Here is an 18877-nt window from a genome sequence, read left to right on the forward strand (position 1 = left end):
GTGAGCCCCCTACAGAGAATGTTGAACATTGGCATCCTTTTGCTTGCGTGCGTGCGTGCGTGCGTGCGTGCACGGTTTTACGTGCGGTTTTACTATCCTTGTGGGTTCCAGAAGTTCTCACAAGGATAGTAAAACAAGGAACCTTGGGGGACAAGTGGGGACACTTTTCTCCACAAGGATAAAATCTATTTAGGGGTTAGGGAGTTACATTTACGTCATTTAGCAGACGCTCTTATCCAGAGCAATTTACAGTAGTGAATGCATACATTTCATACATTTATTTCCATACTGGTCCCCCGTGGGAATCAAACCCTCAAAACCTGGTGTTGCAAACACCATGCTGTACCAACTGAGCTACACGGGACCATTTAGGGTTAGGGGTTAGGATTAGAGTTTGGGGTTAAGGGTTAGGGATTAGGGTTAGGGGTTAGGATTAGGATTACGGAGTTAGGGTTAGGAGTTAGGATTAGGGTTAGGAGTTAGGGTTTGGGGTTAAGGGTTAGGGGTTAGAATTAGGGTTAGGAGTTAGGGTTTGGGGTTAAGGGTTAGGGATTAGGATTAGGGGTTAGGGTTAGGGGTTAGGATTATGGTTTATTTGTATTTATTTTTATTTTAACTTTATTTAACTAGGCAAGTCAGTTAAGAACAAATTCTTATTTTCAATGGGTTAAGGGTTAGGGGTTAGGATCAGGGTTTGGGGTTAAGGGTTAGAGTTAGGAGTTAGGAGTTAAGATTAGGGTTAGGAGTTAGGATTAGGGTTTGGGGTTAAGAGTTAGGGTTTGGGGTTAAGGGTTAGGATTAGGGGTTAAGGGTTAGGATTAGGGTTAAGGGTTAGGGTTAGGGTTAAGGGTTAGGGTTAGGGTTAAGGGTAAGGGTTAGTGGTTATGAAAAATAGGGTTAGGATTAGGGTTAGGGTTAGGGTTAGTGGTTATGAAAAATAGGATTTTGATTCGGGAATCAATTGTTTGGTCCCCACACGGACAGTAAAACAAACGTGTGTGTGCGTGTGTTTGTGTGTGTTTGTGTGTGTGCTCACTGGTGTGTCACCATGCCAACTCGTGTGCATGATCATGCATATGTTTTTCCAACCATGTCTGTTCCAACCATGTTGTCTGTGGTACGCTTGAATTCACACTACAAGTATTTAGACTTTTAATATTTTGCAGTCAGAAATGCAGTGAGTTGTAATGACTCACACACACACACACACTCACACTCTCTCACACACACACACACACACACCACATGATGTCATGGCTTGAACCTCAGCTGCTCTGGTGTCCTACATGAGTTTCTCTCCCTCCCTCCCTCCCTCCCTCCCTCCCTCCTTCCTTCCTTCCTTCCTTCCTTATCTCCCTCCCTCCTGTTCTTCTCCCTCCCTCCCCCTCCCTCCCTCCTCCTTCTCTCTTCCCTCCCTCCCTCCTCCCCCTCTCTCTCTCTGATAGTCAGCACTCAGTAGCAGACACTCAATCCCCCTCTCTCTCCCCTTTCGCTCTCTCTCTCTCCCCCTCTCTCTCTCTCTCTCTCTCATTCCCCCCTCTCTCTCATTCCCCCTTTCTCTCTCTCTCCCCTCTCTCTCTCTCTCTCTCTCTCTCTCTCTCTCCCCCCCTCTCTCTCTCCCCTCTCTCTCTCTCTCTCCCCCCCTCTCTCTCTCTCCCTCTCTCTCTCTCTCTCTCTCTCTCATTCCCCCTCTCTCTCTCATTCCCCCTCTCTCTCTCTCTGATAGTCAGTACTCAGTAGCAGACAGTTGGACAACATAAGGTTTGCATAAAGAGAATGTTTTATTTTGTATCTCTGTTTTTTGCTACTTTAATTTGTTCAAAGTAAAATCGCAGATTGAGGTTATTTCGGGATTATTTGGATTTAGTCAGAAAATTGGCAGAAAATGCTGGAGCGTCTGCAATCTGCTCTGAAAACGGCGAAGGACTCAAAATGTAACTATTTCCTTTCACGTACCTACCTCTCTGTTGTTTCACTGTGCTGGTCGTTGGGTTCAATGATTCACATTCAACAGTCGTTTATTAATGATATATTGTCATTTATAATTAGTTTTAGCTGTGTGGGTATGTCCTCTCTAGGTTTCTTCCTAGGTTTTTTGCCTTTCTAGGGAGTTTTTCCTAGGGAGTTTTTCCTAGCCACCGTGCTTCTACACCTGCATTGCTTGCTGTTTGGGGTATTAGGCTGGGTTTCTGTACAGCACTTTGAGATTTCAGCTGATGTACGAAGGGCTATATAAATACATTTGATTTGATTTTGATTTGATGTGAGTGTGTATAGTTAAGAGTTTGTGGTGTGTGTGTGTGTGTGTCGGGTGTGTGTGTGTGTGTGTGTGTGTGTGTGTGTGTGTGTGTGTGTGTGTGTGTGTGTGTGTGTGTGTGTGTGTGTCGGGGGTGTGTGTGTGTGTGTCGGGTGTGTGTGTGTGTGTGTTGGGTGTGTGTGTGTGTGTGTCGGGTGTGTGTGTGTGTGTGTTGGGGGTGTGTGTGTGTGTGTGTGTCGGGTGTGTGTGTGTGTGTGTGTGTGTGTGTGTGTGTGTGTGTGTGTGTGTGTGTGTGTGTGTGTGTGTGTGTGTGTGTGTGTGTCGGGTGTGTGTGTGTGTGTGTTTTTGGTTGTACTATCCTTGTGGGGATCAGAACAAACATTTGTGGGAACATTTCGCCCCTAGAAGGTAAAAGGCTATTTTAGGGGTTAGGGTTTAGGTTTAGGGTTAGGGTTTAGGAGTTAAGTTTAGGGTTAGCAGTTTGGGGTTAGGGTTAAGGTTAAAGTTAGGTGAAGGGTTTGGGGTTAGGGGTTAGGGTTAGAGTTAGGTGAAGGGTTAGGGGTTAAGGTTAGAGTTAGGTGAAGGGTTAGGGGTTAGGGGTTAGGGTTAGAGTTAAGTGAAGGGTTAGGGGTTAGGGGTTAGGGTTAGAGTTAAGTGAAGGGTTAGGGGTTAGGGGTTAGGGGTTAGAGTTAAGTGAAAGGTTAGGGGTTAGGGTTAGAGTTAGGTGAAAGGTTAGGGGTTAGAGTTAAGTGAAGGGTTAGGGGTTTGGGGTTAGGGTTAGGGTTAGAGTTAAGTGAAGGGTTAGGGGTTAGGGGTTAGGGTTAGAGTTAGGTGAAGGGTTAGGGGTTAGGGTTAGAGTTAAGTGAAGGGTTAGGGGTTAGGGGTTAGGGTTAGAGTTAAGTGAAGGGTTAGGGGTTAGGGGTTAGAGTTAAGTGAAGGGTTAGGGGTTAGGGGTTAGGGGTTAGAGTTAAGTGAAGGGTTAGGGGTTAGGGGTTAGGGTTAGAGTTAAGTGAAGGGTTAGGGGTTAGGGTTAGAGTTAAGTGAAGGGTTAGGGGTTAGGGGTTAGGGGTTAGGGGTTAGGGGTTAGAGTTAAGTGAAGGGTTAGGGGTTAGGGTTAGGGGTTAGGGGTTAGGGTTAGAGTTAAGTGAAGGGTTAGGGGTAAGAAGTAGAGTTAGGTGAAAGTTTTAATGTTAGGGTTTAGGGAAAATAAGATTTTGATTGGTAATCAGTTGTTTGCTTTACTATCCTCATGAGGACTTCTGGTAGTGAAGGATAGTAAAACCAAGCACACACACTACCCTGAGACAGACAGGAAGGAGTGTCATCTCTTCATGTCTCCCAGTCATCAGCTGGGGTGGTGCCCTCATTTATTCAGCATCTGTTTTTGTTTTTTACCCATCTACCAATAGGTGCCCTTCTTTTCGAGACATTGGAAAACATCCCTGGACTGTTGTTCTGCTGTGGTGCTCTCTCTCTGTCCTGGTCTGCTGTAGTGCTCTCTCTCAGTCCTGGTCTGTTGTAGTGCTCTCTCTCAGTCCTGGTCTGTTGTAGTGCTCTCTCTCAGTCCTGGTCTGCTGTAGTGCTCTCTCTCAGTCCTGTTCTGTTGTAGTGCTCTCTCTCAGTCCTGGTCTGTTGTTCTGTTGTAGTGCTCTCTCTCAGTCCTGGTCTGTTGTAGTGCTCTCTCTCAGTCCTGGTCTGTTGTAGTGCTCTCTCTCAGTCCTGGTCTGTTGTAGTGCTCTCTCTCAGTCCTGGTCTGGTGTTCTGCTGTAGTGTTCTCTCTCAGTCCTGGTCTGTTGTAGTGCTCTCTCTCAGTCCTGGTCTGGTGTTCTGCTGTAGTGCTCTCTCTCTGTCCTGGTCTGTTGTAGTGCTCTCTCTCAGTCCTGGTCTGTAGTAGTGCTCTCTCTCTGTCCTGGTCTGTTGTAGTGCTCTCTCTCAGTCCTGGTCTGTTGTAGTGCTCTCTCTCAGTCCTGGTCTGTTGTAGTGCTCTCTCTCAGTCCTGGTCTGTTGTAGTGCTCTCTCTCAGTCCTGGTCTGTTGTAGTGCTCTCTTTCAGTCCTGGTCTGTTGTTCTGCTGTAGTGCTCTCTCTCAGTCCTGGTCTGTTGTAGTGCTCTCTTTCAGTCCTGGTCTGTTGTTCTGCTGTAGTGCTCTCTCTCAGTCCTGGTCTGGTGTTCTGCTGTAGTGCTCTCTCTCTGTCCTGGTCTGCTGTAGTGCTCTCTCTCAGTCCTGGTCTGTTGTAGTGCTCTCTCTCAGTCCTGGTCTGCTGTAGTGCTCTCTCTCAGTCCTGGTCTGCTGTAGTGCTCTCTCTCAGTCCTGGTCTGTTGTAGTGCTCTCTCTCAGTCCTGGTCTGTTGTAGTGCTCTCTCTCAGTCCTGGTCTGTTGTAGTGCTCTCTCTCAGTCCTGGTCTGTTGTAGTGCTCTCTCTCAGTCCTGGTCTGGTGTTCTGTTGTAGTGCTCTTTCTCAGTCCTGGTCCTCAGTCCTTGTCTGTTGTGGTGCTCTCTCTCAGTCCTGGTCCTCAGTCCTGGTCTGTTGTGGTGCTCTCTCTCAGTCCTGGTCCTCAGTCCTGGTCTGTTGTGGTGCTCTCTCTCTCTGCGTTGATCATGTTTTGTCAGATGAGTGCGTTGACTGAGAAGTCAGTTGGACGGCATTATGGACATTGTTTACACACGGCGCTCTGCTCTCAGCCTCTCAATGTGTGTAACATAGTGTGTATGCGTGTGTATGTTTGCGTGTGTGTTTTGTTAGACAAGGCTGTTGGTAACAACAGTGGGCTACAGCTGGCAACCAACTTGCTACTTCTAGAGCAAGTCCAAAACGGAGGCTGAAAACACAACCCACACACACAGGCAGGTTATTATGGGACCTTTGCTAAATAAATGAGGTCAGTAATATTGATTATTCAGTTCTTATCGTCTCCTCGTAAGTGAAAACACTGAAACATCTCAGTGAGTGGTGTTGATGCTCTCTGCTCTCTTCTCTGGCAGATTGAGGATGTTTTCTATAGACAGACAGACAGACAGACAGACAGACAGACAGACAGACAGACAGACAGACAGACAGACAGACAGACAGACAGACAGACAGACAGACAGACAGACAGACAGACAGACCTCTGGGAGTTAGATAGTTATGTAATAATTCAACGTAAGCCGTAATGCTTTTTACTGGATAACCAGTAACGTACAGAAATGGCTCCCTATTTCTCCATACTTTTCTCTCTCTCTATCCGTCTGCTCTTACTCTCTCCTCACTCCCTCCCTCCTCTCCCACCTCTTCCCTCTCTCTCTCTCCCCACTCCCTCTGTCTTCTCCACATTCTCCCTTCCTCCTCTCCCCCCTCTTCCCTCACTCTCTCTCTTCTCTCGCTCCCTCCCTCCCTCCTCGCTCTCTTTCTCGCTTCCCTCCCTCCATTCTCCCTCTTCCCTCCCTCTTCCCCCTCTCTCTCTCCCTCCCTCCCTCCTCGCTCTCTTTCTCGCTTCCCTCCCTCCATTCTCCTTCTTCCCTCCATCTTTCCTCTCTCCCACCATCCCTCACTCCTCTCTCCCTCACTAGATAGAAAAGCTGTACTCAGACTGACAGAGATCTAGTTCCAGCTGGGGCTCTGTTATCCAGCTCTCTGTGTGTGTGTGTGTGTGTGTGTGTGTGTGTGTGTGTGTGTGTGTGTGTGTGTGTGTGTCAGCCATGTTACGGCTGCTCTGTGCTGTCTGACCGCTGGAGGATAAATGTGGCAGAGTGAGCGTGTGATTGGTATTATAGGAACAGCAGGCAAAATAGATCCTGTAACTTCTTCATTAACAAGATCCCTTAACTCCATCTACATCTAAACAATTAGAAGAGTAGGGATACAAGCTGGGTTATTTACTGTTAGAGAAGCAGGGATACAAGCTGGGTTATTTACTGTTAGAGAAGCAGGGATACAAGCTGGGTTATTTACTGTTAGAGAAGCAGGGATACAAGCTGGGTTATTTACTGTTAGAGAAGCAGAGAAACAAGCTGGGTTATTTACTGTTAGAGAAGCAGGGATACAAGCTGGGTTATTTACTGTTAGAGAAGCAGGGATACAAGCTGGGTTATTTACTGTTAGAGAAGCAGAGATACAAGCTGGGTTATTTACTGTTAGAGAAGCAGAGATACAAGCTGGGTTATTTACTGTTAGAGAAGCAGGGATACAAGCTGGGTTATTTACTGTTAGAGAAGCAGAGATACAAGCTGGGTTATTTACTGTTAGAGAAGCAGAGAAACAAGCTGGGTTATTTACTGTTAGAGAAGCAGAGATACAAGCTGGGTTATTTACTGTTAGAGAAGCAGGGATACAAGCTGGGTTATTTACTGTTAGAGAAGCAGAGATACAAGCTGGGTTATTTACTGTTAGAGAAGCAGGGATACAAGCTGGGTTATTTACTGTTAGAGAAGCAGAGATACAAGCTGGGTTATTTACTGTTGACCCCTGCTCCAGTCTGTAACCCAGATAGAACCCTGTCTCTATTCTAGAACCTCCCCTGCTCCAGTCTGTATTCCAGATAGAACCCTGTCTCTATTCTAGAACCTCCCCTGCTCCAGTCTGTATTCCAGATAGAACCCTGTCTCTATTCTAGAACCTCCCCTGCTCCAGTCTGTAACCCAGATAGAACCCTGTCTCTATTCTACAACCTCCCCTGCTCGTCTGTATTCCAGATAGAACCCTGTCTCTATTCTAGAACCTCCCCTGCTCCAGTCTGTAACCCAGATAGAACCCTGTCTCTATTCTACAACCTCCCCTGCTCCAGTCTGTAACCCAGATAGAACCCTGTCTCTATTCTAGAACCTCCCCTGCTCCAGTCTTCAAACCAGATAGTGGAACTAGTGGAACCCTGTGACATCATCAGGTTGAAAAGCATTGAAGCATACTATCTCATCACTTCTTGTCTACCATCGGAAGTTGGCAGCTGTCGTAGACTTCACCCCCACACAGGATGAGCTTTGCAAAGGACACACACACACACATACAGACAGACACGCAGACATGCAGACAGACAGACAGACAGACTGTCTAACAGACTCTCTGATCCATAGCCGCTACAGTAGTGAGTCATTTAGCAGACTCTCGGATCCAGAGTCACTACAGTAGTGAGTCATTTAGCAGACTCTCTGATCCAGAGTCACTACAGTAGTGAGTCATTTAGCAGACTCTCTGATCCAGAGTCACTACAGTAGTGAGTCATTTAGCAGACTCTCTGATCCAGAGCTACTACAGTAGTGAGTCATTTAACAGACTCTCTGATCCAGAGCCACTACAGTAGTGAGTCATTTAGCAGACTCTCTGATCCAGAGCCACTACAGTAGTGAGTCATTTAGCGGACTCTCTGATCCAGAACCACTACAGTAGTGAATCATTTAACAGACTCTCTGATCCAGAGCCACTACAGTAGTGAGTCATTTAGCAGACTCTCTGATCCAGAGCCACTACAGTAGTGAGTCATTTAGCAGACTCTCTGATCCAGAGCCACTACAGTAGTGAGTCATTTAGCAGACTCTCTGATCCAGAGTCACTACAGTAGTGAGTCATTTAGCAGACTCTCTGATCCAGAGTCACTACAGTAGTGAGTCATTTAACAGACTCTCTGATCCAGAGTCACTACAGTAGTGAGTAATTTAGCAGACTCTCTGATCCAGAGTCACTACAGTAGTGAGTCATTTAGCAGACTCTCTGATCCAGAGTCACTACAGTAGTGAGTCATTTAGCAGACTCTCTGATCCAGAGCCACTACAGTAGTGAGTCATTTAGCAGACTCTCTGATCCAGAGTCACTACAGTAGTGAGTCATTTAGCAGACTCTCTGATCCAGAGTCACTACAGTAGTGAGTCATTTAGCAGACTCTCTGATCCAGAGTCACTACAGTAGTGACTGCATCAGTTTTCATACTTTTTTCTTCGTTATGTTTACATGTCCTTCCTGATACCCAGAGATATACTGTACTACTCCATAGTACTAATTCATACCGTATCTCTCCACCGGTTAACATGGTTAACGACTGACAATACTGATTAAACTCTCTCTCTCTCTCTCCCTCTCTATCTGCCTCTCTCCAGCCTCGCCAATGCTGTCCCATAGGTTTGTGACGGTCCGTCGGGGCAGCCCTGCGGCCCGGTCGGGTCAGATCCAGCCGGGTGACCAGCTAGAGGCAGTGGAGGGGCGGTCCGCTGTCACCCTGCCTCACAGAGACCTGGCACAGATAATGAGACGGGCTGGAAACACACTCAGACTCACCATCATACCAAGACTTAACACCAGTGAGTTATATACATACAACTATCTAACACCAGTGAGTTATATACATACCAATATCTAGTTATATTCATACCAATATCTAGTTATATACATACCAATATCTAGTTATATACATACCAATATCTAGTTATATACATACCAATATCTAGTTATATTCATACCAATATCTAGTTATATACATACCAATACCTAGTTATATATATACCAATCTGTAGTTATATACCTACCAATATCTAGTTATATACATACCAATATCTAGTTATATACCTACCAATATCTAGTTATATACATACCAATATCTAGTTATATATCTAGTTATATATATACCAATATCTAGTTATATACCTACCAATATCTAGTTATATACATACCAATATCTAGTTATATACATACCAATATCTAGTTATATACATACCAATATCTAGTTATATATCTAGTTATATACATACCAATATCTAGTTATATATCTAGTTATATACATACCAATATCTAGTTATATACATACCAATATCTAGTTATATACCTACCAATATCTAGTTATATTCATACCAATATCTAGTTATATACATACCAATATCTAGTTATATTCATACCGATATCTAGTTATATACATACCAATATCTAGTTATATACATACCAATATCTAGTTATATACATACCAATATCTAGTTATATATCTAGTTATATACATACCAATATCTAGTTATATATCTAGTTATTTACCTACCAATATCTAGTTATATATCTAGTTATATACATACCAATATCTAGTTATATACATACCAATATCTAGTTATATACCTACCAATATCTAGTTATATTCATACCGATATCTAGTTATATACATACCAATATCTAGTTATATACATACCAATATCTAGTTATATACATACCAATATCTAGTTATATATCTAGTTATATACATACCAATATCTAGTTATATATCTAGTTATATACATACCAATATCTAGTTATATACCTACCAATATCTAGTTATTTTCATACCAATATCTAGTTATATACCTACCAATATCTAGTTATATACATACCAATATCTAGTTATATACATACCAATATCTAGTTATATTCATACCAATATCTAGTTATATACATACCAATATCTAGTTATATACATACCAATATCTAGTTATATACCTACCAATATCTAGTTATATACATACCAATATCTAGTTATATACCTACCAATATCTAGTTATATACATACCAATATCTAGTTATATACCTACCAATATCTAGTTATATACATACCAATATCTAGTTATATACATACCAATATCTAGTTGTATACATACCAATATCTAGTTATATTCATACCAATATCTAGTTATATACATACCAATATCTAGTTATATACATACCAATATCTAGTTATATACATACCAATATCTAGTTATATACATACCAATATCTAGTTATATACATACCAATATCTAGTTATATACATACCAATATCTAGTTATATACATACCAATATCTAGTTATATACATACCAATATCTAGTTATATACCTACCAATATCTAGTTGTATACATACCAATATCTAGTTATATACATACCAATATCTAACACCATTGAGTTATATACCTACCAATATCTAGTTATATACATACCAATATCTAGTTATATACATACCAATATCTAACACCATTGAGTTCTATACCTACCAATATCTAGTTATATACATACCAATATCTAGTTATATACATACCAATATCTAGTTATATACATACCAATATCTAGTTATATACATACCAATATCTAGTTATATACATACCAATATCTAGTTATATACATACCAATATCTAGTTCTATATATACCAATATCTAGTTATATACATACCAATATCTAGTTATATACATACCAATATCTAGTTATATACATACCAATATCTAGTTATATTCATACCAATATCTAGTTATATTCATACCAATACCTAGTTATATACCTACCAATATCTAGTTATATACATACCAATATCTAGTTATATTCATACCAATATCTAGTTATATACCTACCAATATCTAGTTATATACATACCAATATCTAGTTATATACATACCAATATCTAACACCATTGAGTTCTATACCTACCAATATCTAGTTATATACATACCAATATCTAGTTATATACATACCAATATCTAGTTATATATCTAGTTATATACATACCAATATCTAGTTATATACATACCAATATCTAACACCATTGAGTTATATACCTACCAATATCTAGTTATATACATACCAATATCTAGTTATATACATACCAATATCTAGTTATATACATACCAATATCTAGTTATATACATACCAATACCTAGTTATATACATACCAATATCTAGTTGTATACATACCAATATCTAGTTATATACATACCAATATCTAGTTATATATATACCAATACCTAGTTATATACATACCAATATCTAGTTATATACATACCAATATCTAGTTATATACCTACCAATATCTAGTTATATACATACCAATACCTAGTTATATACATACCAATATCTAGTTATATACCTACCAATATCTAGTTATATACCTACCAATATCTAGTTATATACATACCAATATCTAGTTATATACATACCAATATCTAGTTATATACATACCAATATCTAGTTATATACATACCAATATCTAGTTATATACATACCAATATCTAGTTGTATACATACCAATATCTAGTTATATACCTACCAATATCTAGTTATATACCTACCAATATCTAGTTATATACCTACCAATATCTAGTTATATACATACCAATATCTAGTTATATACATACCAATATCTAACACCAGTGAGTTATATACATACCAATATCTAGTTGTATACATACCAATATCTAGTTATATACATACCAATATCTAGTTATATACAAACCAATATCTAGTTATATACCTACCAATATCTAGTTATATACCTACCAATATCTAGTTATATACCTACCAATATCTAGTTATATACCTACCAATATCTAGTTATATACATACCAATATCTAGTTATATACATACCAATATCTAACACCAGTGAGTTATATACATACCAATATCTAGTTGTATACATACCAATATCTAGTTATATACATACCAATATCTAGTTATATACAAACCAATATCTAGTTATATACATACCAATATCTAGTTATATACCTACCAATATCTAGTTATATACATACCAATATCTAACACCAGTGAGTTATATACATACCAATATCTAGTTGTATACATACCAATATCTAGTTATATACCTACCAATATCTAGTTGTATACATACCAATATCTAGTTATATACATACCAATATCTAACACCATTGAGTTATATACCTACCAATATCTAGTTATATACATACCAATATCTAGTTATATACATACCAATATCTAACACCATTGAGTTCTATACCTACCAATATCTAGTTATATACATACCAATATCTAGTTATATACATACCAATATCTAGTTATATACATACCAATATCTAGTTATATACATACCAATATCTAGTTATATACATACCAATATCTAGTTATATACATACCAATATCTAGTTATATACATACCAATATCTAGTTATATACATACCAATATCTAGTTCTATATATACCAATATCTAGTTATATACATACCAATATCTAGTTATATACATACCAATATCTAGTTATATACATACCAATATCTAGTTATATTCATACCAATATCTAGTTATATACCTACCAATATCTAGTTATATACATACCAATATCTAGTTATATACATACCAATATCTAACACCATTGAGTTCTATACCTACCAATATCTAGTTATATACATACCAATATCTAGTTATATACATACCAATATCTAGTTATATACATACCAATATCTAGTTATATACATACCAATACCTAGTTATATACATACCAATATCTAGTTGTATACATACCAATATCTAGTTATATACATACCAATATCTAGTTATATATATACCAATACCTAGTTATATACATACCAATATCTAGTTATATACATACCAATATCTAGTTATATACCTACCAATATCTAGTTATATACATACCAATACCTAGTTATATACATACCAATATCTAGTTATATACCTACCAATATCTAGTTATATACCTACCAATATCTAGTTATATACATACCAATATCTAGTTATATACATACCAATATCTAGTTATATACATACCAATATCTAGTTATATACATACCAATATCTAGTTATATACATACCAATATCTAGTTATATACATACCAATATCTAGTTGTATACATACCAATATCTAGTTATATACCTACCAATATCTAGTTATATACCTACCAATATCTAGTTATATACCTACCAATATCTAGTTATATACATACCAATATCTAGTTATATACATACCAATATCTAGTTGTATACATACCAATATCTAGTTATATACATACCAATATCTAGTTATATACAAACCAATATCTAGTTATATACCTACCAATATCTAGTTATATACCTACCAATATCTAGTTATATACCTACCAATATCTAGTTATATACCTACCAATATCTAGTTATATACATACCAATATCTAGTTATATACATACCAATATCTAACACCAGTGAGTTATATACATACCAATATCTAGTTGTATACATACCAATATCTAGTTATATACATACCAATATCTAGTTATATACAAACCAATATCTAGTTATATACATACCAATATCTAGTTATATACCTACCAATATCTAGTTATATACATACCAATATCTAACACCAGTGAGTTATATACATACCAATATCTAGTTGTATACATACCAATATCTAGTTATATACATACCAATATCTAGTTATATACATACCAATATCTAGTTATATACCTACCAATATCTAGTTATATACATACCAATATCTAGTTATATACCTACCAATACCTAGTTATATACCTACCAATATCTAGTTATATACATACCAATACCTTGTTATATACCTACCAATATCTAGTTATATACATACCAATATCTAGTTATATACATACCAATATCTAGTTATATACATACCAATATCTAGTTATATACATACCAATATCTAGTTATATATCTAGTTATATATATACCAATATCTAGTTATATATCTAGTTATATACATACCAATATCTAGTTATATACATACCAATATCTAGTTATTTTCATACCAATATCTAGTTATATACCTACCATTATCTAGTTTTATACATACCAATATCTAGTTATATACATACCAATATCTAACACCATTGATTTATATACATACCAATATCTAACACAAGGGAGTTTTATACCTACCAATATCTAGTTATATACCTACCAATATCTAGTTATATACATACCAATATCTAGTTATATACATACCAATATCTAGTTATATACATACCAATATCTAGTTATATACCTACCAATATCTAGTTATATACATACCAATATCTAGTTATATACATACCAATACCTAGTTATATACCTACCAATATCTAGTTATATACATACCAATACCTAGTTATATACATACCAATATCTAGTTATATACCTACCAATATCTAGTTATATACATACCAATACCTAGTTATATACATACCAATACCTAGTTATATACATACCAATATCTAGTTATATACATACCAATATCTAGTTATATACATACCAATACCTAGTTATATACATACCAATACCTAGTTATATACATACCAATATCTAGTTATATACATACCAATATCTAGTTATATACATACCAATACCTAGTTATATACCTACCAATATCTAGTTATATACATACCAATATCTAGTTATATTCATACCAATACCTAGTTATATACCTACCAATATCTAGTTATATACATACCAATATCTAGTTATATACATACCAATATCTAGTTGTATACATACCAATATCTAGTTATATACATACCAATATCTAGTTATATACATACCAATATCTAGTTATATACATACCAATATCTAGTTATATACATACCAATATCTAGTTATATACATACCAATATCTAGTTATATACATACCAATACCTAGTTATATACATACCAATACCTAGTTATATACATACCAATATCTAGTTATATACCTACCAATATCTAACACCAGTGAGTTATAAACCTCTACACATTTATTAACACACAGACATAGGTAGGTACACTCTAACACTGTAACAGACATATATGACTTGTTTCAGAAACTAGGTGTTCAGCTTATAAAGGCTTCTTAAATCCTTCATAATGCCTTCATAAGCACTGCATACGTGTGTTACAAAGCATCTAGAACCGAACGTCATGCTTTATAAAGGGTTCATAAATGTGGCATAATTGTGTGAGATAATCACAAAATGTCAAATATGACATAAACAAATATGAAAAATGATATATTTCTATGTTTTTATTAAGGGTGACATGTTGTGGTGGAGGATGGCGTACCCTCTGAAGTGTTGTCATTTTAGTCACATTACACCTCATTCCCAGGAAACTTCCACCCAGAAGGTCTGCTGGATCAACACATCAAACGTTGGCCTTCATTAGTTAGAGCTCGGTTTAAAAAAAATACTTTAAGAAGAGAAATTGTGGAAATGGGGCAGGGTTTAGCAATAATTTGTACTTTTTCACTGCGTTTAAGTAGCGATGATGACAAATACTTTACCTGAGTGAAGGTCACTTCTATAGAATGTAATGGTCACTCCCACTAAGGCCACTAAGGCTTGAGGGGGTAGAAGCTGTTAAGAAGCTTTTTTGGACCTCGCTCCGGTACCGCTTGCCGTGCGGTAGCAGAAGAGAACAGTCTATGACTAGGGTGGCTGGAGTCTTTGATCATTTTTAGGGCCTTCCTCTGACACCGCCTGGTATAGAGGTCCTGGATGGCAGGAAGCTTGGTCCCAGTGATGTACTGGGCCATACGCACTACCCTCTGTAGTCCCTTGCGATTGGAGGCCGAGCAATTGCCGTACCATGCATTGATGCAACCAGTGAGAATGCTCTCTGGTGCAGCTGTAGAACCTTTTGAGGATCTGAGGACCATGATAGTTTGTTGGTGATGTGGACACCAAGGAACTTGAATCTCTTAATCTGCTCCACTACAGCAGATGGGGGCGTGCTCGGTCCTCCATTTCCTGTAGTCCACAATCATCTCCTTTGTCTTGATCACGTTGAGGGATAGGTTGTTATTCTGACACCACCCGGCCAGGTCTCTGACCTCCTCCCTATCGGCTGTCTCGTTGTTGTTGGTGATCAGGCCTACCACTGTTGTGTAATCTGCAAACTTAATGATGGTGTTGGAGTCGTGCCTGGCCATGCAGTCGTGGGCGAACAGGGAGTACAGGAGGGGACTGAGCACGCACCCCTGAGGGGCTCCAGTGTTGAGGATCAGCGTGGCGGATGTGTTGCTACCTACCCTTACCACCTGGGGGGGGCCCATCAGGAAGTCCAGGATCCAGTTGCAGAGGGAGGTGTTTAGTCCCAGGATCCTTAGCTTAGTGATGCGCTTTGAGGGCACCATGGTGTTGAACTCTGAGCTGTAGTCCAATGAATCCAATTTGTAAGTCGCTCTGGATAAGAGCGTCTGCTAAATGACTTAAATGTAAATGTAAATGAATGAATGAGCTGAAGTGTTTGATTACATTTTCGATGACATTTGCATTGATGTCAGAGTGATTAGAGGGACAATAGAGTGCTGAGTACCAGGCAGTTAGCAAGTTTGGTAGGCTACTAATGACCATCAGCAGCATCAGAGCTTGGAGAAGACTAATGACCATGATAAAACGGTCACCTGGAATTTGACTGCCTTCATGACTCGTGACCGCCGGTGTGGCGGAAATACGGTCACCATAACAGCCCTATGTGTAACACATACATAAAGGCTTAATGATGTAAGACATTTGAACACAAATGTATTAACACTTAGGGAATTAAAGCGTAAAGCGTGCCTATCTATATCATGAATATGAACTGGGTGGAATGAGATTATTCAATTATAAAAGCAACCTCTCTCTAAAAGCTTCACTTATTCAACAGTTTTACTTGAACCCTAAATGGTTCTCAAGTAGGATACTAAGAAAAGCTCATCCCTTGTTTAAAAAGGGATTGAAAGGTAGTATGGGGCCTTTCGGGATTGAAAGGTAGTATGGGGCCTTTCGGGATTGAAAGGTAGTATGGGGCCTTTCGGGATTGAAAGGTAGTATGGGGCCTTTCGGGATTGAAAGGTAGTATGGGGCCTTTCGGTATTGAAAGGTAGTATGGGGCCTTTCGGTATTGAAAGGTAGTATGGGGCCTTTCGGTATTGAAAGGTAGTATGGGGCCTTTCGGTATTGAAAGGTAGTATGGGGCCTTTCGGTATTGAAAGGTAGTATGGGGCCTTTGTGCAGATTTCCGTTTTCTCATTTTTGATTAATTGAAAATGAAACCTTGTTCAAAGTATCTCTCTTGTTCAAACAATCCAAGTAGAGCTGGTTACAATTTAAATTTTTATCCCCAGAAAAAAATGAAAAAAATATTGCAACAAATATTAAACTCAAATGTGCTGTTGATAAAATACCTGTGTTTATGGAAAAGATGTTTGAAAAGGGTATTTTGTTTTTAAATTATATTGTAAATTACAACCAATTGATTACAGTATTACCCCAAAAATGGAGGAGGCAGGTGGCAGCGGGAGGAGGTAGGGAACTGGTCTGTCTGCCCAATATAAAGGATCAAAACTGGCGGAGGAACAAAAATAGCATAAATAGGAAAGTATAACAGTTTAATTTGAGGACCAGGATGCTGTGCCATACAGATTGCAAAAATAGTTGGGAAGAGATTGTTTTATGTATCGATTGATATATAAAACAACGCAAGATTCAAGACTTATCGCTTTTCAGCTAAGAGTATTGTACAGAATTCTTGCCACCAACAAAATGTTAAATATTTCGGGCATACAACCATTGCAGCTCTGCAGATTTTGTTGTGAGGATACAGAATCAATAGACCATTCGTTTTGGTATTGCCCTCAGGTAGCCTGTTTCTGGTCTCAGGCTCAGGAATGGCAACAAAAAAAAGTATAACATTAATTTAAAATTGACCCTAGAAATAGCATTGTTGGGAGATTTGGAGAAACCTGGTCAGTCAATTACTAATATACTAATACTCTTAGTAAAAGTATTTATCTTCAACTCGCAGTCTGTGGATTCTATTCAATTAGATAGATTGAAATTGTGCGTTAAACATCACAGCACAGTTGAAAGACACAGTATATGGGTGGCAGAAATTCGAAGAGGGTAGTCAGCAGAGATACTGGAGGTGCTGAGGGAAACTGAGGGTCGGGAGGTGGGCTGAGGGAAACTGAGGGTCGGGAGGTGGGCTGAGGGAAACTGAGGGTCGGGAGGTGGGCTGAGGGAAACTGAGGGTCGGGAGGTGGGCTGAGGGGAACTGAGGGTCGGGAGGTGGGCTGAGGGAAACTGAGGGTCGGGAGGTGGGCTGAGGGAAACTGAGGGTCGGGAGGTGGGCTGAGGGGAACTGAGGGTCGGGAGGTGGGCTGAGGGAAACTGAGGGTCGGGAGGTGGGCTGAGGGAAACTGAGGGTCGGGAGGTGGGCTGAGGGAAACTGAGGGTCGGGAGGTGGGCTGAGGGAAACTGAGGGTCGGGAGGTGGAAATAGAAACAAGTCGGAGGGGACTAGCTGGGCGAGGGAAAGAATGAGGGTCTAATATAAAAGTAAAAAATTAAGTCAAATTAAACCCCCAATTGGGAAGTGGAGGGGGAGGTTTTTCGGGGGGGGGGGGGGGGTGTTTTGGATAGTTGAGTGTCAGCTCTCGGGGAAACTGTGGGGGGGATCTTGGATGGTTGGTGGCCTGGCCGTTGGGAGCTTGGGCTGGTGGATGAGAGGTCGCTGGTCTAGGTTCCCAATTTGACTTGGTGGAAGATCTGTCGATGTACACTTGGGCGGGGTGCTTGACCCTGGTGCTTGACCCTGGTGCTTCACCCTGGTGCTTCACCCTGGTGCTTGACCCTGGTGCTTGAACCTGGGGCTTGACCCTGGGGCTTGACCCTGGGGCTTGACCCTGGTGCTTGACCCTGGTTGTTCCTGTGCGTCTCTCTGGATGGGAGTCTGCTAGATGACTGAATGTAAATGTTGAGCGGTTTCAGTGCAAGTAGATTGTATGTTTTAATATTCAATAAAAACATACAAAAATAAAAACACTTAGGGAATTATCACTAACAGCTAAAAAAATATAATAACATTGAACATTACACAGGGCTGTGAAAAGGAGCTTGTTCCTCAGCTGGAGGACGAATGGTTCTTGCCTCTCTGCCTGCTGGAGATACTGCATGTTGCTT

At 39.3% G+C, this 18877-nt stretch overlaps 1 protein-coding gene across 1 annotated transcript in view; it reads left to right on the forward strand.

Annotated features, from left to right (window-relative positions):
• The window catches only part of LOC115168786 (membrane-associated guanylate kinase, WW and PDZ domain-containing protein 3), a 69451-nt gene that overhangs the window by 39002 nt on the left and 11572 nt on the right, over nucleotides 1-18877 (forward strand). The window contains exon 11 of the mRNA XM_029724341.1: nucleotides 8323-8523. Within this exon, the coding sequence (XP_029580201.1) occupies nucleotides 8323-8523 (201 nt within the window). The remainder of the gene's footprint in view (nucleotides 1-8322; nucleotides 8524-18877) is intronic.

Source organism: Salmo trutta, chromosome 30 (assembly GCF_901001165.1).
Source record: "Salmo trutta chromosome 30, fSalTru1.1, whole genome shotgun sequence".
NCBI classification, from domain to species: domain Eukaryota; kingdom Metazoa; phylum Chordata; class Actinopteri; order Salmoniformes; family Salmonidae; genus Salmo; species Salmo trutta.